This window comes from Zalophus californianus, chromosome 12, assembly GCF_009762305.2.
Source record: "Zalophus californianus isolate mZalCal1 chromosome 12, mZalCal1.pri.v2, whole genome shotgun sequence".
Taxonomy (NCBI): Eukaryota; Metazoa; Chordata; class Mammalia; order Carnivora; family Otariidae; genus Zalophus; species Zalophus californianus.
Window position 1 is genome coordinate 66,196,456 of NC_045606.1, and position 22,181 is coordinate 66,218,636.

The 22,181-nt window shown below is 43.7% G+C and overlaps 1 protein-coding gene across 7 annotated transcripts in view; it reads right to left on the reverse strand.

Moving 5' to 3' along the window:
* The window catches only part of ELMO1 (engulfment and cell motility 1), a 553,802-nt gene that overhangs the window by 413,631 nt on the left and 117,990 nt on the right, over window positions 1-22,181 (reverse strand). For 6 of the 7 annotated variants that reach the window (XM_027573071.2, XM_027573068.2, XM_027573074.2 and 3 more), the window contains one exon: window positions 13,052-13,199. In XM_027573071.2, coding sequence (XP_027428872.1) covers window positions 13,052-13,129 — 78 coding nt within the window. In that variant the 5' untranslated portion in view covers window positions 13,130-13,199. Of the gene's footprint in view, window positions 1-13,051; window positions 13,200-13,449; window positions 13,536-22,181 lie in introns of those variants that run through there. The other variant, XM_027573073.2, reaches the window with a different exon arrangement.

Here is a 22,181-nt window from a genome sequence, read left to right on the forward strand (position 1 = left end):
CTAAACTGTCTTCTTTATGCTGCCCGAGGGTACACAGAAGCAATTAAAAACAGATGCTCAGGGCACTTCTGGTTGAAGGTATAGTAAATGCAAAGGCATGGCTAAATGGATGTTCGTGTGGCATATGCACAAATGAGAGAGAGGGAACAAAGAAGAAAGCCAGAGGCAAAAGATGTCTAAGTCCTGTAAACAACTCTTGATGATTTGGACCTATCACGAATTTTTAAGCAGGAAAGTGACATAATCAAATGTGCATTTTCTAATGATAGTGATTGCCCTGGAGAGGCCAGTTAGGTGGACAAATTGGCCAGTGTACTGAAACCCAAAGGAAATCTGAAAGGAGGTACAGCCACATAGATACCTGCCTTATTCCCCTGAACCCATCTGTAAGGTTCTGGACTGTGAGTCCACCTAAATATCTTTCTACTAGTGTTTTCTATTGTGAGAGCTGCCACCACTATTTGCCCAGCTATTCCCACAAGAAATGTCAAAATCATCTTCAACATTTCCCTCTCCCTTACCCCTCCCCCACATACAATCAATCATCAATTTCCTGTTAATTTAATCTTCTTATACATCTTGATGAGACCTCTGTTTCACTTCTTTCTATCTCCCATCACTATCGTAAGCCATGGCATATCACTTCTTGCCTGGACTATTGCAAGGACTATCTAATTAATCTCTCTTATTTCATTTTATCTCTTATAAAATATAAAGACAGCAAACATATATCTTCTCTTAGCCGAGATTTCAGTTTAATTGAGCAAAAATGAACTCTACCATTCTGCTTTTCCTTCTGAAAATGAATTGCAGATTTTAGGCTGCTTTCTAGGTAGACTTCAGCAGAGAAATCTTCTAAAAGTATAAACCATACCACGTCGATCCCCTGCTTATAAACCTTTCCTTTTCCTGTGGCTCTTCGACAAAGTACTAAGTCCATTCAGCTCCTCATAGTAGAGCCTCTACTCATCCAACCAGCCAAATCCAGAGCCCTTGTTCTCTCCCCCTGTGGAATTTCTCTTCAATTCCAGAGAGGTAAAATATTAGCCAAGATCTCTTCACATACTGCCTCTCCACCATTCAGTCCATTCTTTATTAGTAGGACTGCCAATTAGACATAAGCCAAAATCTCTTAGTGTATCCTTTTAACACAACTTCATGTTCATGTTTTTCATTCTTTCATCTTTTGGGCTAGGTTCTGGACGAATTCCTCATTTTCATCCTCCAAGTTATCAATTCTCTCTTTAGCTAAATCTACTGTAGGGTTACTTTGCTATGCATTTTATTGTTTTTATGTATCTTTCATAGTTTTTTTATATTTCACTTACCATATGTATATTTTCCATTTCTAAGATTTCTAATTGGTTCTTTCCCATATCCATATATTCCTCAATTTATATCTGCCTACTTTGTGCTCATAATCTCCTGCTTGTGTAGACATTGTCCTCTCTCTTTTAAAGTTCTGCCCTTTGGGGGATATCTGCCACACTTACGCTTTAGTCCTCCCTTGTTGCTCTCTCTGTTCCTCCACACTGCCCAGAGAGAACAGGGCCACCAAAGCAACAGCAACAGATGGGATGAAGAAGGACCAGAGGGGGGCCGGTTCTCGGAGGTAACTGATTGGACAAAAAAGCTGAGGGAGAGAGTAGAGCCTAGGAGGACATACAGCTTCAGCTTCAGCAAGCTGGATGTATATTCACATCTATCACTAGAAAGAGGAAAGCATGAAGATTCGGAAGCAAAACTACACAGGTTTTGGAGGAGAAGGAACAATAAGGACAGTTTTGAATATATCGAGTTTGTGGAGCAAGGGACATATAGACGGGCAAGGCAAATGGGCTGACAGGTAGTTGATTGTATGTGTCAAGAGGTCAAGAAAGAAGTGAGACAGAAATGACCAGCATCCTATGGTGATGAGGCTGATAAAGCCAAACAGATCCCCACAAACTTGTCCCAGAGTAATGACACATCCACAGCCATTTTGGTTTTTTGGTTTTTTGGTTTGTTTGTTTTGGGGGGGGGGCAAATGGAGAGAGAGAGAACCTCAAGTAGGCTCCATGCCCAGTGCAGCTTGTGGTGGGACTGAGGTGGGGCTCGATCTGGTGACCCTGAGATCATTAGCTGAGCCCAAATCAAGAGCCGGACACTTGGAGCACCTGGGTGGCTCAGTTGGTTAAGCATCTGCCTTCAGCTCAGGTAGTGATCCTGGGGTCCTGGGATGGAGCCGCCCCACCACCGTTGGGCTCCCTGCTGAGTGGGGAGTCTGCTTGCCCCTCCCCCTCATCGTGCGCGTGCACTCTCTCTCTCTCTGTCTCTCTCTGTCTTCCTCTCAAATAAATAAATAAAATCTCTAAAAGAAAAAAAAGAGCCAGACGCTTAAGCACCTGAGTCATCCAGGCGCCCCCACAATCATTTTGAAAATGGATATATCTTCTCTCAAAGCCATTTGGTTGTCTTTTGACTATGAATGGCTATGATGGAAGGACAAAAATAAATCTTTACAAAGCCGATTAATAAAATGCAAGAATATATTTAAAATGCACAGTGGGAACAAGGACAGGCATGTTCCTCTCACCACGGCCACCCCCTTGCAGAAAGATTTCCCTGCTGAAATCCACCTAGAAAGCAAACTAAAATCTGCAATTCATTTCAGAAGGAAAAGCGGAAAGCTAGAGTTCATTCTTGCTCAATTAAACTGAGCTCTTGGTTGACGGGAGAACTATGTTTGTTGTCTTTCTCTTCCAAAGCATGGCAAACTCTATTTTACGAGGTTAGATAGACTCCGTCATACGCAGAGAGAAAGAGCTAAAACCAGAAAGGGAAGTAGCCCGGTCACTTCATTTTAGAGGAAGTTTAAGAAATAAATGCAATAATGCCAAAGCCAACAGGTGCAAAAATCAGATGAGGGATGACTATTCCTGTCACAATGTCATTCTACCTTATGATGACATCACAAAAAGCATCAGCACAGCATCACACCGGCTTTGGTGCATCTTTGTTTCGTGGAACAAAAGGAGCTCTTGCAGGTGCTGTTTGTACTCTCGGAGAGCAAGGAGAGACAAAGAATTAGCAGGACCATTTTACTGATGAAGGTGTGAGGCACTCGCTGAAGGCCTACCATGGGAACCGGAAGTGTTGTCAGCACAGAGCGTCGGAAATCTAGAGGGCCTCACAATGGTGACTTACAAACCTGGGTCCCAGACCACCAACATCACTGGGGAGCTGGATAAAAATGGGAATCCCTGGGCCTCCAACTGTACCTACAAATAATCCTCTCCGTATGTTCAATATGTTTCATATGCGATTCCAATGCAGAACCAAGCTTGGGAACCACTGATTTAGTCCATTCGAGAGACAGAAATTGGTCTATTGCCCAAGGGACATTTGGCAATGTCTAGAGACATTTTTGGCTCCTTCAAGTAGGGGAGGGAATGCTATTGGCACCTACTGGGTAAAGGCCAGGATGCAGCTTACATCCTAAAATGTACAGGATGGCCCTCACAACTAAGAATCATCCAGTCCAAAATGTCAGTGGTGCTGAGGCTGAGAAACCCTGATATAATCCAACTGCTTGGGGAAGAATAGTCCAGGAAAATCACATGACTTTTAATTTTTGCCAAACAGGGTTGGAACCTCCCATTCCAGAAATTCAGTCTCATTTTCCGGATTCTATGGAATTTTAAAATTGTTTATTGTGGTAATTTACACATAACATAAAATTTCCATTTTTAAATGTACGGTTCAGTGGTATTAAGTACATTCCTATTGGGTATTCTGTGTGCTTTGTGATCTTAAAGCTCCGAATTCAAAACTTCTTATTTAGAGCTCAGCTGTCATTTTAGTTTACCAGGCTATCGATATTTAAATGTCATGGGAATTCTGGGTTTTCAGGCTACAGAACTGGCTTTAATGCACTTAAGGGGACGTTTGTATTTTTGGTTCCAATCTTGCCTGAAACACAAAAAGCTTGTTCTCTTCTATGTACCACTCTGAAAAATTCATAATTGACTCCTAATGGAAGCAGAGCGTTGAGTGATTATCTCACTGAATCCCCACAATGCCAGGAAGGATGCATGAATATTGCCAAATTCTTCCTTACAAAGCAGGAGGCTTGTCCCCAGGCACACAGCTCTTAAGTGACAGCCCAGACTTTGAGTCCATATGCGTCTACCCCCATTCCATGCTTGTAAGCACCAACCAAACCACCTCTAAGCAATGTCCGGCCTCAAAAGGACGTCTCACTTCAGGTAGGCTCCTTCTGTAGTAACCCATGTCACTTGCCACATTTTCCCTAATTTTTTAAAAAAGATACCATCTTTGCTTTTGGAACACAATGCGTCCCTGGAAATCATATCATTAGTGGATGGAGCAAGCAAAATGGCAAGGGTGTATGTGTCTGCTCAAATCAGACTGCTGTTAACGGTGGGGGCTGACAGGGGAAGGGGCATGAGATGAAGAATCTGAAAAAGAACTACCGGGCAAGTGAAAGAAATCAGACAAAGACAAATACTACACACAGTATCACTTATATGTGGAATTTTTTTAAAAAATCAAACTTACAGAAACAGAGAATAGAAAAGTGGTTACCAGGGGCTGGGTTGGGGGTGGGGTGTGTGTAGAAGAAATAGGGAAAGGCTAGTAAAAAGGTACCAACTATCACCTGTAAGAAGAATAAGGCCTAATGTATAACATGGTGACTGTAGTTGATGACACTGTATTATATAATTGAAATTTGTTAAGAGAGTAGAACTTGAATGTTCTCTCTCACACACACACACACACACACACACAAACACACACACACACACACAAGATAAATATGTAAAGTGATGGATGTGTTAATTAACTCAATGGGGGAGAAGACTTTCACAGTATATTTGTACATTAAGTCACTGAGATGTACACTCTAAATACCTTATAATTTTATATGTCAATATACCTTGATAAAGCTGAAATGAAATTAAAAAAAAAAAAAGGAGAGCTACCAAACAGATTTATGGTTTAGAAGAAATTGCCTGGGTTTTAGCATCACTCAGGGCTGGATTCAAATCAGGAGCTTCCCAGCTATGTGACCTGAGGCAGATTAATGAACTTGTGAAAAATTATAGACTAGGGAGTCTACAGTCTGCCTTGCTGGGCTGTAGTAAGGGCATGAAATCCTCCATGCTGAGCTCATGGTCCGTGCTTTCATCACTACTGCTACTGCTATCACTATGTACAGAATGAGCAAAACTCCAACATCAAGCACAACAGTGTAAACGTGCTTTATGCAAGTAATGAGCTTTAGGAAGTTGTTGGGTAAATCAAATTTATACAGCTTAAATATACTACAGAAATAAGACTGTTGAGGGAAAAATGCAGGCAGTCGTTCTGTACATGCTTGCCTAAAAGCACATCATCAAGGTTTCTTTTAGGGAAATAAAATCCCCAAACATATATGGGTAGGGGGTGCTACTACAATTCTTCCGTTTGGAGGATGGAGAACATCAACGCTTTACTCTCATCCTTACTGCTTATAGTTCAAACCTAAAGCAGACACACACAGAAACAGAAATCAATGTGAGGGATCACAGCATACAAATGTACATAAAACACGGGCTGACCACCAGGAGCATATAATCTACTTCAAAAGACATGGGTACATTAAAAAAAAATGTAAGTAACATTCTGTGCAGAATATATTAACTGAATAAAAGCTATAGGCAAAGGAAATGGTCTAAGAAATCAGAAGGATGGAGAAACAACTGCGTGATACACACAAAAAAAGGTTTGAGTAGGAAGGAGGCTCTGGGCAGTGCTCAGCGAAGCCAGGATTTAAAGGAATGAAGAGCTGAACACAAGGGCAGGAGAAATCCAAGCAGGCTTACTCTTAGAAAGAAACCGCAAGAGATGAACAAGTGTATAAATGTGCATGGACACACTTCTAAAGGGGCAGCTTCTCTAAAGCAAGATGGCACTTGAAAACTGCACACGGCACCTGCACATACCTTGAACCCTGGATAGTATGAAGGGAAATCATGGAGGGGACATGAAGTCAAGTTAAACAATCTGAATCAAGTCTCAGAATCACTCAAGAATCATCTCCATGATTTTTTTTTTCAATTGTGGTATACTCTCTTCAAACAAAATCTTTCCCCAAAGCATCCAAAACTGACACAGGTCAATACAAGCTGCTGTTGCAGGAGTGACCTTGGAGAGCCCGGAAGCACACTGCATACACTCCTCACCCCTGAAGCATCTGAGAAGGATCCTTGAGAAGGATCCAGCTAAGGTTGAAAACCATGCATCTCTCTCCATCATCTTTTCTGGGCCTGAAACTGAACCCAAGTGTCTGTCTGGTGCCCAGGTAATAGAGATGATCCAGACCCCTTGCCTGCCCAGATGGCCCATGCTAGCTTTTCCTCAGTAGAAGTGGGCTCTATCTCCTTGTATGGACAGGATGGAGTAGATACACTTGGGGCTATAAGCAACACATCCAATCCATCTGTCTTCTACATGAAATAACTTCCAGAAGTCGGTAACACCTATGAGACCACCTTTCTGCAGGTTACGTCTGGGCAGTTTCACCAAGCACCTGCTTGTGTTTTGTTGGCAGGTGAAGGTTTATCTAGAGAAAAATGTATCCATCAAACAGAAGAACTGGTGGCCCACAAGTCAGGCAGGCTGGTGACAGAGCCGGTATTACTTAGATAGAAGTTATACTTAAAGCCAAGAGAGAACATGGAATCCAGACCAAGAGGATCAGTATCAGTATCAAAGGGCTAAGCACTGAGGCTAGGACAGATTTAGAAAAAAGGAGACATGGAATCACGAAGGAAACTCACAATGCCTAATCAGACAAGGGGGGAGAATCTCAGAACTGCAATTTAATGAAGGGAAGGGGGTGTTTCAAGAATATAAGAATGAGCAGCTTTGCCAAATGTAACCAAGAGAGCAAGGTCAACCAAGGTGGAGTGAAGACCACTTGATTTAGCAAAGCAGAAGGCACTGCGGCCATCAGAGGGCAGCTCTGGGGAGAGGAAAGTTGTTAGTCATCCTAAGGTTAGGTATATATTGATGCCACACAGGGGGTGGCATATACTGACAACATTTAAATCAACTTGGAATGGAAAGACAAAAAATAAATCACACACTAGCAAGAGAATTACTAGGTCGAGAGAAGGGTCTTCCAAGTTAAGAATAGAAAAAGCTTATTGGTGAACAGCCAAAGAGACAGGGGTTGGGGCAGACTGAATGCCCTCGGAAAAGGCAGGACCACCTCTTCCCTGCTCTGCTGGCCGTGGTGGGAAAGAAGATGGCAGGAGACAAAGGCATCACGGGCTCTGTGGAGGCGTGCAAACACATCAGCGGAGGAGCTGTGAGGCACAGGCCGGAGTGGAGGCTTTCTGGCCTCGGTGTACTCCTTGGAAAGAAAGGCACACGGGGCAGAGGCAGGAGAAATGGGAGGCCTAAATAGCATGGGCAGGAACAGAACAGCTGCTGCCCAGAATGCCGGTGAGTGGCCAAGAAACGGAAGACGGTACCACCGAGAAGTGCTAGAGAGCCAGGGGCTATTCCACAGCACAAACTGGACACACTGGCTGTGTGTCCAGTTAGCATTCTCCCTTACCGCTAGATGATACCTCCCATTTACTCTTTAGTTGTCTCTCCTTCCTAAACATTAAAAACATTAGGCAAAGAAGGAGAAAGCGAGTGAACTGTTCATGACGAAGGGCAGGTAAAAAGGAAAATGAGCACGTCTCATTCTCTCTTTTTTTTTTTAAGATTTTATTTATTTATGAGAGAGAGAGAGAGAGAGAGAGGAGCGAGTGGGAGAGCACACCAGCAGAGGGAGGGGTAGAGGGAGAGGGAGAAGCAGACTCCCCGCACAGCAGAGAGCCCAATGCAGGACTCAATCCCAGGACCCTGAGATCATGACCTGAGCTGAAGGCAGATGCTTAACTGAGCCACCCAGGCGCCCCAGGTCTCATTTTCTAATCGAAGGAGAACATGCTTCAACTAGCAGCAATGAGGGCTGTCTTTACGGAGTGATTACCCTGAGCCAGGCAATGCCTTACATTCTTTTCACACATTTCCTTTAATTTTCACAACAATCATGAAAGTGGAAAATCATGATGTCAGCTTTACAAAACGAAGATTCTGAGGCTCAAAGAGGGTAAGTGAGGCTCTCACAGAAGCAGGGGCTCCAGGGCTCCCACCCAGGTCTCAGTGTCCTGGAGCCTGGAGGGTATCGGTTTGGCCACACCAGCTCTCAACAGACGCCTCTCGTCAGAGTGGTGTGGGCTCCTCGCTCTTGATTGAGAACTATGCTCTGCAGAAAGCAGAAACCCGAAGAGTGCGTGGGAGCCTTTCAGGCTCAGTGTGCCCCCCGACAACCACCCACTGCAGCCTCAAGTGGCTCCTGAGGGTGAAAACTCAGTAACAGACAGCGAAGGCCAAAGCAGAAGCCTCCAGCAAAAGAGCTTACACCTACCTCCTTTGAAAGCCTCATATGGTAGCGCAAGCTCCACTTGTAAAAAGCCCTTAGGAGCTTTTCCTACTGAGTGGAAACACAGAAATGTCTCCTCACAATTTAGAAAGAAGACAAACCAGTCTACTCATGCAGACATCCCCTTGAACCAAACGGGCATGGGTAGCGCAAGGCTGAGCAGAAATGATCCCCACTCACCAGGAAGCTCCCTCTTCCAGTTATCCATTAATTAAATATCCATTTATTAAGGACAGACTGTTCTCCGGGCACTAGAGAAACAGCACTCAAAAATGAAGCCATTTCTAGACTCCTGACTATTTCTCTTGAGCCTCTGGATCATGAGGTGTGGGAGCCCCCACATCAAACTCACTTAGTGCTCATCACAAAGCAGATTAAAAGCCCCCACCCCTGGCCAACAGCATCAACATCTCTGCAGCGGGACTGGAACTGGGCATTTTTCACAAGTTCCTGGGTGATTCTTGGGCACACTCCAGGTCAAGTCAGACCACTGGTTTAAGTTAACACTCAGTGACAACATAAGGTGACAAGTGGAAGGATACTCAAGGTTTTAGGAGAACACGAGACAGCGATGCCTAACCCAACTTCCAGAAATAACCTTTTAGTGAAATAGTAACCACCCAGGGTAAAAAGGAGCAAAGAGTTTTCTGAACAAAGGTAACATGCCATGGGAAAGAGGCAAGGTATGTAATGCTCAATGAACATGGGAGAAGATTAGAAGAAACCCAAATGACAATCACTGCTTAAGTCCTCACTGCATGTGCAAATACATTTCTAATTCTTGTGCCAACTTCTGATGTGATCAAGAAATACCACCTGACATCAACACAGCCGCCAGGCTCTCCCCTAAACTTCAGCAGCTGCAGGGTGATCAAGGGCTGGGATTCTAACTCTTTGTGTGAGGCAATGCCAGGAGGCCCACAGTTTGGCCAACTGTTTAAAAGTACAATCTTGAGGGGCGCCTGGATGGCTCAGTCATCAAGCATCTGCCTTCAGCTCAGGTCATGATTCCGGGGTCCTGGGATCGAGCCCCACATCAGGCTCCCTGCTCTGCGGGAAGCCTGCTTCTCCCTCTCCCACTCCCCCTGCTGGTGTTCTCTCTCTCTCTCTCTCTCTCTCTCTCTCTCTCTCTGTCAAAATAAATAAATAAAATCTTAAAAAAAAAAAAATAAAAGTACAGTCTTGAGAGTAAGGGAGGCCTGGGTTTATGTCCTGGTCTCGTGGACTGGCAAATCACTTAATTTCCATGAACTCAATATCTGCGTTTGTAAAACCAGAATCATCACCAAGAATGACACAAGGAAACATCATGTACCTCCTGATACAAGGCCCCGAGAAGGTCACAATGTCATCTCTCCGGCATTTCACCTCAAAATGCAAAATCTGGGGGAAAAGCACCAGAGAAATCCAAACCGAAGGACATCCCACAAAGCTGTTCTGTACTCTATAAAATTATCAAGGTCACAAAAGATAAAGAAAGACTAAGGAAACATTCCAGATCAATAGAGACCAGAGCGACAGGACAATAAATGTAATAATACATGATCCCGGAGGGGTATCAGACTGGGGAAAACACCTATAAAGGACCTTATTGGGACAACTGACGAATCTTGACTATGGACTATGGACTCAGAGTTAGATGACGGTTTTGAACTAACGTTCAATTTCCTGGCTTTTATAAAGAGACAATGGTTATGTAAGAGAATGATTTTGTTCTTAGGTAAAACACACCAAGTATTTAGGGGTAAAGGGGGGTGAATGCCTCTAAATCACCCTTGGATGGTTCAGAAAAAAGATATATATTAAAAAGAGAGAAAACAGAGAAGACAATAAAGCATATGAAGCAAAACATTAATAATTAAAGAAGCTGGATAAAAGGTAGCCAGAAGTTCTTTGCCATTTCTCTCTTTGAAATTGTACTGAAATAAAAGTTACTCCTCAAAATTATCAGGCCATGAAATAACAAGGAAAGACTGAGAAACTATCAAAGGCTGGAGGAGACCAAGGAACCATGACAACTATATTACAGTGCGGCTGGCATTCCTGGATTAGATCCTGGAACAGAAAAAGGATATTAGTGGAAAAACTGCTGACATCCAAATAAAGTTTGAAGTTTAGTTACCTAAGTCACGCACCATTGTTAATTTCTTAGTTTGGAGAAATGTACCAGTTACATTAAGATGTTAACATTAGGGAAAACTGACTGAGGGGTATATGGAAACTCTCAATATAATCTTTGCAATTTTTCTGTAAATCTAAAATTGTTCCAAAATATAAAAGATAATTTTTAAAAAGTAACAAGACACACACACAGCAAAGGCCATTGCCAAAGGCAAGAACAGGACTCCACAAACCCTTAAGAATGTCTATCAGGAGCTGCTGTTTTACAGCAGAGGTTCCCAAACACCAGGGGCCATGGCAGAATGAAAAGGAAGTCATTTATTAAACCACTGACTTAGCATCTCTTGGCAGAGGGTCCCCAAGAACATTTAAACAAGTGCCCCAGGTGATTCTGATGAGATTCAGACTTGGGCACCGGGTATCCAACTCAGCACTTTTCAAACTTAACTACATACAGGAGTCCCCTGGGGATCTAGTTAACATGCAAATTCTGGGTCAGGAGGTCTGGGGTGGGGTCTGAGACCCTGCATTTCCACGGAGCTCCCAGGTGAAGCCCAAGCAACTGTCCTCAGCCACACAGATGGAGAAGGCAAAGCAACAAGACAGAAGGGGCCTGGGTCCATGACACTGGAGCATCACGCCAGGGCAGGACTGCCCACGTGGGTATGAGAGGCCAACCTCTCTCTGAAGCCACTGGTTCTCTCGGGTGTAGCCAAACCTAATCCTAACTACACTGCGTCTGCACCAAGTAGTCCCAGACATATTTTAAAATTCAACTCCTATCCTCTCTCGAACAGCACATGAAAAAGGACAAACATCTGTTACCTGACACAAATGTAGATAAAACTACTGGGTGGGTTTCTCTATCTGCACGGGTTGCTTCTACAGCCTCACAAAAACAACCTCAGACAGCAGTTAAAATGACCATGATGAGCTGGACTGATGACACCTTTTTGACCAAAGGTCAAAATTGTCCTAAAATTTTACCCTTTCTCACATGCACGCTCAAGCTCAACTAATTCTGATTTAACCTTTATAATTTATTTTAATGAGTCTTTTGGATCCACACAATGCCATACAACTCTTGCAGTATTCTTCAACTAGATAATAAAATCTGACCGGGGGCAAAAAAGCATAGATCATAATCATAAAATAGTATTGAGAACATAAACAAAAAGTGGAGTTGCCATGGCATCCTAATTTTGAAAATGTCAAAAGCCATCTAGAATTCTACGTTATTTGCTTTATGAAACCCAAAGTGTACCTTAAGTCTCAACCTTTTTTTTTTTCCCCTTAAATCATCTGCTCTGGAATGACATAAGTAACCTTCCTGAGATAACTTGTAATCAAATCCAATCAAAGCTACACCAAAAGACTGTCAAGATCCAAGCTAAAGGATGCCTTTAAAGGTAAAGCCATTTATTTTTTTTTAAAGATTTTATTTATTTATTTATTCATGAGAGCCAGAGAGAGAGAGAGAGAGAGAGAGAGAGGCAGAGGGAGAAGCAGGCTCCCAAGGAGCAGGGAGCCCGATGCAGGACTCGATCCCAGGACCCTGGGATCATGACCTGAGCCGAAGGCAGACGTTTAACCATCTGAGCCACCCAGGTGCCCCAAGGTAAGGCCATTTAAAACATCTTCTGGATATATTTTTTTAATTTTTTAAAGATTTTTTAAATTTATTTATTTGAAAGAGACAGAGAGAGAGAGCACAAGCAGGGGGAGCAGCAGGCAGAGGGAGAGGGAGAAGCAGGCTCACCGAGCAGGGAGCCTGATGTGGGACTCGATCCCACGACCTTCGGGATAATGACCTGAGCTGAAGGCAGACACACAACCGACTGAGCCACCCAGGCCCCCCTGGATATTTTTTCATTCAGTAAATATTTATGGAGTATTTATTACATGCCAGATAATACACAAGACACACAGTGCATTTTACACTAATAACAAAATTATAATTGGCTGAGATGCAAGACTGAGTCCTTCTATGCCAAAATAATAATCTCATTATTTGGCTGTTAATATAATGCACTTGTTGGCTTCTGCAAAGATCGAAGGGGAAAGTGAGTCAAAAAATTAAGTTTGGTATTGCCTATAATAAAACAATCTGCACATAATCATGAGCCCCTGCCAGGCAGGGCTGGGACAGCCTCCACTGCGTCCACTGCCCAGAGCCCCGTCCACGAGGCCCTCCCGCCTCTCTCACAGCCTCAGACACAAACCCTGTATTGACGCAATCCCAGCCGACGTTGGACGAGTATAAAAACCCCATCCATCGCCACTGTATGTGGTACAGAAATCAAACTACACTGCAACTATTATTGCACAGATTTTTCAACAGAGCCGGGGGGTGGGGGGGGGGGAGCTATCCAAAGTCTGTGAAAATGCCAAAACAGAAAGAAGACTGAAGATAACCCCCACGCTGCTGCCGGCATTACTGACCTGATCGATTTCCATGAGTTTGGGGTAGGCGCCCGGCCATTCTATGGCCACCTTGACGATGTCCGCGGGCGGAGGCATGGTAAACCCCTAGAGTCCGAAGCTGGTAGAAGCGGGATCCTACGGTGCAGACGGCCGCACGTGTCTACACCTAATGAGGAATGACAAAAAGAAAGAAAAGTTGCTCGGTGCCGATGCAGGGCGAATTCTGCTTCATCACTTCCTGTTTTCACTGGTGGTTTTAGGTATGAGAAACGGCTCTGGGTGCAGAACACACAGGGCACCAAACTGCACCACCAGCCACTCCCGAGGAGAGAAGACAGATGAGAGGAAGGTGCCGATGCCCTGGAGGCAAAGCCTCCAGCAGACGCGGCCCCGGCGAGGGAGGGCGTGTCCCTTACCACCGGTCTCGGCTCCACACGGTGCCCAGGGTCGGAATGAGCTGGGCTCACTCTGTCCAGAGACACACGTAAACTTCTCGCACTCAACAGTCTCCGGAAGAACAGATTGCCCAGGAAGTCATGGTCAGGAAGCAGCATTTCTTTAAAGTGTTTTCTGTGTGTCACAAATAGAGCTCCGCGCTATAGCAACCAGGATATCGTGAGGAAGGAGAAATGCCTCGAGGTTCGCACACATGCACACACACGCTCCTTCCCCAAGGCCACAGTTCACACACGACGCCTTCGGGGCGGGGGGGCGGGGGGGCGGGGGAAGCCAATTGACTGATGCGGATGGTGCGGCATTCAGAACGGACCTTGAATTCTCACTGGAATTAATAGTGTTGCTTTCACAAAGGAAGATTATCCTCCACCGCCTCTCCCAGATGAGCCCGTGTCTCTAGGATGACTTTCTTAACTTAGTATTTTTGAACGGGTGAGACATTTCATGTGATTCAAAACTGAAAGGTGTGTGTGAAAATATAGCGTAGAATCTCCCTCCTCCTAAAGTTACACATCCACCCGTTGTCCACTTTTACCCCATTCTTGTGTGCCCCTCCAGAAGGGCTTCCTGTATATAAGGCAAATGCAAAAATATATTACATTTCCCCCTTTCTTTAGAAAAATAGAGGCGGCATGCCATACCTTTTTTTTTTTTCCATTTTGTGTATTTATATATTAATACAAATAAAGCATCCTGGCTCCTTTTATAGCTGCATAGTTGTTCTCTATATGGAAGTATCCTATATGATGAGCTAGTTCTCTATCACCTGGGGGTGATTTCCTACTTTTGGCTATTATCAATGAGGCTGTGGTGAAGAGCTTTATGCACGCATCATTTTGCACATGTGCAGGTATCCTTACTGTAGATGCACAGAAGTGAAATTGGTGGGTCAAAGAACATATGTAGTTTTATTTTATTTTATGTTTTTAAAGACCTATTTATCGATTTGAGGGGAGGGGCAGAGGGAGACAGAGACTCTTAAGCAGACTCTGCACTGAGGGCAGAGCCCAACTCTGGGCTTGATCTCACAACCCATGAGATCATGACCTGAGCCAAAACCAAGAGTCCGCTGCTTAACTGACTCAGCCACACAGGCGTCCTGATCATATGCAATTTTAAATTTTGACAGCCATTTCAGACATCCCTCCATAGGCATTGCACCAATCTACACTCCCTCCAGTAATGGATGAGGCTGCCTATCTCCACACAGCCTCATCAACAGACTGAACATTTGCACACCAGATGCACTGAAGAAATACATCACATGTACTTTTTTTTTTTTAAAGACTTTGTTTATTTATTTGCAAGAGAGTGAGAGAGAACATGAGAGGGGAGAGGGTCAGAGGGAGAAGCAGACTCCCCTCTGAGGAGGGAGCCCGATGCAGGACTCAATCCCGGGACTCCAGGATCATGACCTGAGCTGAAGGCAGTCGCTCAACCAACTGAGCCACCCAGGCATCCCAAAAGGCAGTCATGTGTACTTTTAATGTGTATTTAATGTGTATTTCTCTTATTGTGAGTGAGGCTGAACATAAGGAGGCAAAGTCCCATGTCCACTTTTCTGTGAACTGTCCAAATCTTTTGTCTCTTTTCTATTGGGTTCTTGGTCCTTTTTTTTTCAGAAATTGATCTGTGTATGCAGATTTTGATCAAACACGTGCCTTTGGCTCTTTATCAGACCAGAGTAGGCCTTGTCAGTTACTATCCCCACCTCAGTGGTAGCTGGACATCACCAAGATGATGAAGATAGCAGACTTACTAATGGCCGCCCGGACAGCACCGGCAGTTAGAGAAATAACTAACTCCACTGAGCTGGTAAGTACCAGAAATGAACCCAAACAAAACTGCTGCTCCTTTGGCCAAGGATGATGAGGGAAGCCTGCCAGGAGACTAATTAGTGCTAACCGGCAAGAGCAAATCTACAAAGCAGTGGTTCACTCATTCAACGAACAATTATTGAGCCCCACTATTCTGTGCCAGGTCTGTTCTCAGTGCTGGGGATACAGCAGCAAATCTAGATGTTAGACACCTCAAGGGATACGGAGCAAAATGCAGCAGGGAAGGAGCACCTGAAGGGTGTGAACGTATCTGTGTGAGAGGGGCCGAAGTACAATGGTATAAAAAGGGAAATCTGAGAAAGCTCCACTGAGAAGGCAGCATTTGAGCAGAGGCTCGTGAGATGTGAGGATGTGAGCCAGGAGGACATCTGGAGAAATTATGTTGAAGGCCAAGGAAATGGCCACTGCAAAGGCCCTGAGGCAGGTGCAGGCCTGGCATATTCCTAAAACAGGCAAGTGGCTGAAACCAAATAAGGGCAAAAGTAGTTCCAATAGCAGTTGGGGTCATAACTTGGGAAGGTCATTCACCATTCTCTTGACTCCCTAGACGCTCTTGGTTTATGAGTCCTTAAGAAGAAAGTTCATGTCCCTGCTCAGAGTATAAATTGGTACAACTTTCCAGAGGTACTTTTGGCAAACTGTACCAAAAGCCTTATAATTTCGTATTCTCTAAGTTATTTTATTTTTCTAGGATATTTCCTCAAGAGAGAATTATTCACTTAACTATAACAATGACAATTGCTGTTTTGGTTATGACCCCCCAAAACTTAAAAACAACTGAATATTCTACAACAGGGACTTGTTAAATAATTATGAAGTCTCATATATGCAAATACAAGTAGACGATCTGTACTGGGGTCTTCTTCTTCATAGTGGATATGCTCTTTTATTCACTTGAGAATTCTACAGACAATGTTTTATGTCTATACCACATCACTTCAATTCAGGATCCATATCAGTTATATACCCTAGAATAAGAATTAAGAAAACAGGTTCTAATGTGAAAATAGACTGCGTAAACATTAGGTAACACTATTCAAACAAAGAACACACAATTGTGAGAGTCAAGAGAATACATAATGAAAATTAAAATGCATTTTGAGGGCGCTTGGGTGGCTCAGTTGGTTAAGCGACTGCCTTCGGCTCAGGTCATGATCCTGGAGTCCCAGGATCGAGTCCCACATCGGGCTCCCTGCTCGGCAGGGAGTCTGCTTCTCCCTCTGACCCTCTTCCCTCTCATGCTCTCTATCTCTCATTCTCTCTCAAATAAATAAATAAAATCTTTAAAAAAAAAATAAAATGCATTTTGAACCCTTCTTCCCTCCTATACATAAAATAGTCTAGAATTACACTAAAAGGGGTCATCTAACCACCCAGGAATCAACAACCAAAGGTGATTTTCTTCCCCTTTAACTAGGATTTATTTCTCAAAAACTGTTGAGACCAAACCTGTTGAACAGGTGAGAATACAATGATGTGACTCTCCCTGAGTCCCTGTGGAGAATATGATAGCAGCAGTGTACAAAGGAGCCATTGAGAAAGCCAAGAGGCTAGGGGGGTCCCCTAGGAATTCACTTGACAAGTCCAATTAGACCTCATCAGCATTGCCCACAATAACAAACAGCACAGATGGGGCTCCCATGGGGTAGAGTCAGGTGTACAATTGCTAAATGAATAATCCAGTCCACATTGTTATCCTCAGAAGTCCACATTTTATCCTCTTGAATTTATATTTGCATGACGAACAGTTAAATAGCTCATCAGAGCCACCAGGCAGTAAAACTGAGCCTAATGTTGTCAAAATTGCCCAGTAAATATAAGGCATGTAAATCTGTGTAAACAGCCTGATATAATAATTCTTATGCAAACTAAAATTTAAGACCCTCTAAAGGGAAGTCTCTGCAGCTGGCTAGACACTCCAAGCATTCTGTCTTGTAAGGTAACTCTCAAGTCCCTAGAGGCAACTGGGAAATGGGTGGAGAATTCTACAATGGCCCTGCTTGCCTGCTGATTGATTTACTTTATTCCCATTTTAACATGAAGATTCTACAACCTTAATATGCATGTCAAATGGCTTATTTATAGTTGAGTGAATTTAATGTGGGATGGAGGAGTCGCTTTTTATTTGGGAGTTTGTTACTCAAGTCTGCGCGTCAGTTAAATGTGACTCCGTAACCCTTGAGCAAGTGGAAACTTTCTTTATCATTCTGTTGAATGTCTCCTTCTTAGCTTTGGGCCACGTTTCCAAGACAACGGAGAGAAACCATTCTTGATTCCATCTAGAAATCTGTCTGTCTCTACACATTGTTCTTTGCCCAAAGTTGTACATGCCTCTGAGTTTGAAGCTAACCTCACTGTAGTCTCTTAAAGATCTGTTACATCTCTACATGTTTTCCAGTCTATCTGATTAGGTCTTGGGAAGAATAAAGTTCCCAAATACCTGATCTCCCCCCCCCCCCAATTTCCCATACAGTTTTCACTTTCGGTCCCTGTAATGGCTTTAAACCCTTGTATCTTATTTCTAGTCTTTCTGTTACACCAGCAAACTCTATTAAGAGAGAGAGAAAAAAAAGTGAGCCTAAGAGGACATTCCTATAGGAGCTGTGTAATGGAAAAACTAACACACTTGCCCTGGTGAACTGTGTGCCCCAACCACTGCACTGAAAGAGCCTGACAGATGGGCCAGTAGAAGCCAAAAGGCAGATCAATGGGAAAGAAATACCAAACAGCTGGATAAATGACTTGCTTCAACTCCTCTGTCCCTTCCTTCCTCCCCAGGAAAACTGTCCTCTGCCCCACTGGCCGTCATTATCTACTGGTGACAAGTCATATAAAGATTATGGAAATAGTGGGGTTAACGAGTTTGAATAACTTCCCCCCAATATTTACATATTCCCGAGGTGGTGGAGGCCCCTCTCACATGATTATGGGCTACTGTGTTCCCCTGAAAATGTTGAGGTCCTAACCCCTGGTACCTAAGAATATGACTGTATTTGGAGATAAGGCCTCTAAAGAGGTAATTAAGTTAAAATGAGGTCATTAGCATGGGCTGTATTCCTATCTGACTGTCCTTATAGGAGGAAATCTGGACACAGACAGGTACAGAGGGACAACCATCTGAGGACACAGTAAGAACATGACCATCTACAAGCCAGGGAGAGAGGCTTCAGAAGGAACCAACCCTGCCAACACGTTGATCTCAGACTTCCAGCCCCGAGAACTGGGAGACAATGCGTTTCTCTTATTGAACTCATCCAGGCCATGGTGCTTTGTTATGGCAGCCCTAGCAAAGCAATGTAACATTGAAGACAGAAAGCATAAAGAAGAGGCTGATGATCTGACACAAAGACACTTGAAATCTTGCCATTCCAAAAAGCATCATAAAAATTTAAAAACAAATAATAAACAATCAAGAAAATAGTTGCAATAGCTGTTGCAACCTGGTAAAATATCCTTAATAATGATCTCTTGTATTTTTTTAAAAAAAACCACTTGCAGAACCTAAAAAGAAAAGAAACAAAGAAACAAAGTAATCCACACAACAGGAAATGTATGATCAATAAATACCCAAAAGATCACCCTTAATAGTAATAAGAAAAATGCAAAGTAAAAGATCATACCTTTTTTGTCTACCATACTGGTAAGAAATGAACTTTATTGATTGGTGAGAATGTGGGCAAAATAACACTCTCATACACTGATACCATCAAGAAAAAAAAGCAAAAGCAAAAGCCCTTTAAAAATAAATAAAAGTAATTTCTTTTTAATCCATTAAGATTCGTAGAGTAATAAATTTGGCTACTAGAAGGTCTGTACTCCTGAAACCACTACAGCAGGGTTTCTTAACCACAGCACCATTGACATTTTGGATCAGATAATTCTATGCTGTGGGGCTCCATCCTGGGCACTGCAGGATGTTTAGCAGGCATCCTTGGCCTCTGCCCAGTATTAGATGCCAGTTACACAATCCAATTGGTCGCTTATAAATTGGAGACAATCAAAATGTCCCCAGACATTGCCAGGTGTCCCTTGAGGGACAAAATCATCCCTGGCTGAAAAGCAGGGCACTGAGGTGACTGACTCTAATCTTGCTTTTATAAAAACGTATTATATGGACCAACTTTACAAAGTGGGCAGGAATAGTCATGAATATACTATTTTAACTGCAAAAAAAAAAAAAAGGGAGAGGTGAGATGTGGAACAAGAATCACTTAACAGATAAAATCTTTTAAGTTGCTAAAATCAAGAGGAAAGGGAATTTATATAAAAACATGAAAACCTTGCTACCACTGGAGGACAATTCTGTGACCTTTGACTCTAGCGCATTTTCCCTCACATGCAGCTCTAGCGAACTCTCGTAGCTTTGGTTTTCGTCCGTCTGGTGAGCTTTCCCAGCTCTTCTCTTCAGGTGGCAGATCCTGTCCCACAACCAAGAGTGGGCACGTTGGGGCCAATGACAATGCCCACCTCCCTGGCAACAGTGATTGATTGGTCCGAGGGACAGACACATGATCCAAGCAAATCCATTTCTGGGGACCGCTCTATGAGGCCTGGAAGGAAAGAGTTCTGTCTTCCTGTGGGGGGTTGTTTGGCAGCTGTCTTCCTCGGTGTGGGGACGGGCCATCTGCGACAGGAAGGGATGGGGCGAGCAGAAGCAAAGACAAGCAGCAAAGAGACATAGGAGAGAGGGAAGGGGGACAAGAGTCCTAATATATCGAGCTCCAGCCTCTTTCACCCTTTTTCTTCCATCCTCTGAGCTCTCCTAATACTCTTCCTAGATATATGAGCCCATAAATTCCCTGTTATGCTAAGTGAGTTTGAGTTAGGATTCCATCACTGGTAATTGAAAAACCCCTAACTAATACACCAACCCTATCATATCTGTTTACTGCCCCAAGTAATAATCGTGCCAGTCCCTCGAGAGACAACTGGCACACAAAACACACACTGAAGTTAATCTGACCTTGGAGCTAAATAGGAATGGTATTTTATTCACTGGTTCTAGAGCTCAGATACCTGCACGTCCACATTTCTGATGGAGCTTTCACTGCCTAGAAGCTGCTTGTCCTCTCCTGGCCTGCAACCAGGAGTCAGGCAGGCATTTCAGGAATTAGCCTTAGCCCGGCATTTCCCATACAACACTGCTGCCTTCAGATATTAAGTAATGTAATGTTAGAAAAAAAAAAAATGAAGAAGGAGGAAAGGGAAGGAAAGAAAAAGTTAAATCTCTTGTAAAACACTGAATGAAATAATAGCTAATTATGGAACCAACTGGTTCATGTACCATATACTTTTTGTAACAACCTTATAAAATCTGTACCATTACTAAACCAGTTTACAGACTAGGAAACTAAGATGCACACACATCGAGTATCTTGCCCAAGATCTCGTATCCAAATATGGAGCCCAGCCAGAACTCAATCCACACCTCTCTGATTCCATGGCCATGTTTTGAATCACTATACCACTTTTTTAAAAAGGTTCCTTTACTATAGGGCTTCTTGGACCTTTAATGTAATATATGTGTACTGTGAAATTTTCGTATGCAATACAAAGTATTTTCCAAATGTATCTTTCTAGAAAAAAATTTTTTTTCATGGAGCATCTTTCATGGAGCACTGGTTTCACATGCAACACACTTTGGGAAATCATGCTTTTGAGACCATTTTCCTCCTTTGTTTCTCTGGAAAAAAAGAAGTGCTGAATAGTTTTGGCCAGATACACAGTGGAAAGTGGCAGAGAAAACTTTCCTTTAGCCCCATATTGAATTATCATCACCTGCGTCTATGGGATTAGCTCCAGGAAAGCAGCCCAATTCTTTTGAGTAACTCTTTCCAATTCACATTGGACAGTAAAAATTCAATTAACTACAACTTCTACTGTGCAAACGAGAAGATAAACAGCAGAAGAAACGGAGTATTTGTATTTGTGAGAGCTTGAAGCTCAACATCTCCCTTCCTGCTTTAAAACTTTAGATGGTGGGGCACCTGGGTGGCTCAGTTGGTTAAGCGTCCGCCTTCCGCTCAGGTCATGGTCCTGGGGGTCCTGGGGTTGAGCCTGGAGTCGGGCTCCCTGCTCAGCAGGGAGTCTGCTTCTCCCTCTCCCTCTGCCCCTCCCCCTGCTCCTTCTCTCTCTCTTGCTCACTCTCTCAAATAAATAGGTAAAATCTTAGAAACAAAACAAAACAAAAAACTTTGAATGGTGATTCAGGGCCCATATCACATGGGCCACAGCCTGGATCCTGCCTGCTTCTGAGCACCACCCCTGCACCCAACCCGCCAACAGCACCCCTGCACCCCATCCCCAAATACACACATGACAACTCAGTCAGTCATGGCAAACAGGTTTTTCTTTAAAGTCATCCTTTTGCAGTCCTTTTGCAGGGGCTGTGGGAAACACTGCATACAGACGGCAAGCCCCAGACCGGCCAGGTCAGGATTACTCTGCAGGTGCGCCATGTTCTACCGAGGGGGGAGGAAAGGCACCAAGACAATTCCTGAAACTACCGGCCGTTTCCTGGGCATGGCAAATTCTTGTGCCTCCTGCCTTTGTTCATAATGTTCCCTCTCCCTGGAATGTCCTTTCCTGCCACCCTTGGGTTGGCTTCAAACATTCCCACCTAGACTTCAAAGCCAGCCTCCTGTGCTAGGTGCCCCAAGAGACTTCCCTGACCCCACAGCCACCCAAGCTAAAAAGCAACTGCCCTGGGTGTCTTCTTCTGTGCCTGCGATGCACCTGCCAGAGCACCTTTCCATACTTGATGCTATTAGTTTATGAGTCCCCCAAGGGTGGGGATCACAGATCCTCATTCATCTCTGCACCTCCAGTCCTGACCAGATGGTGTGGCAAATAGC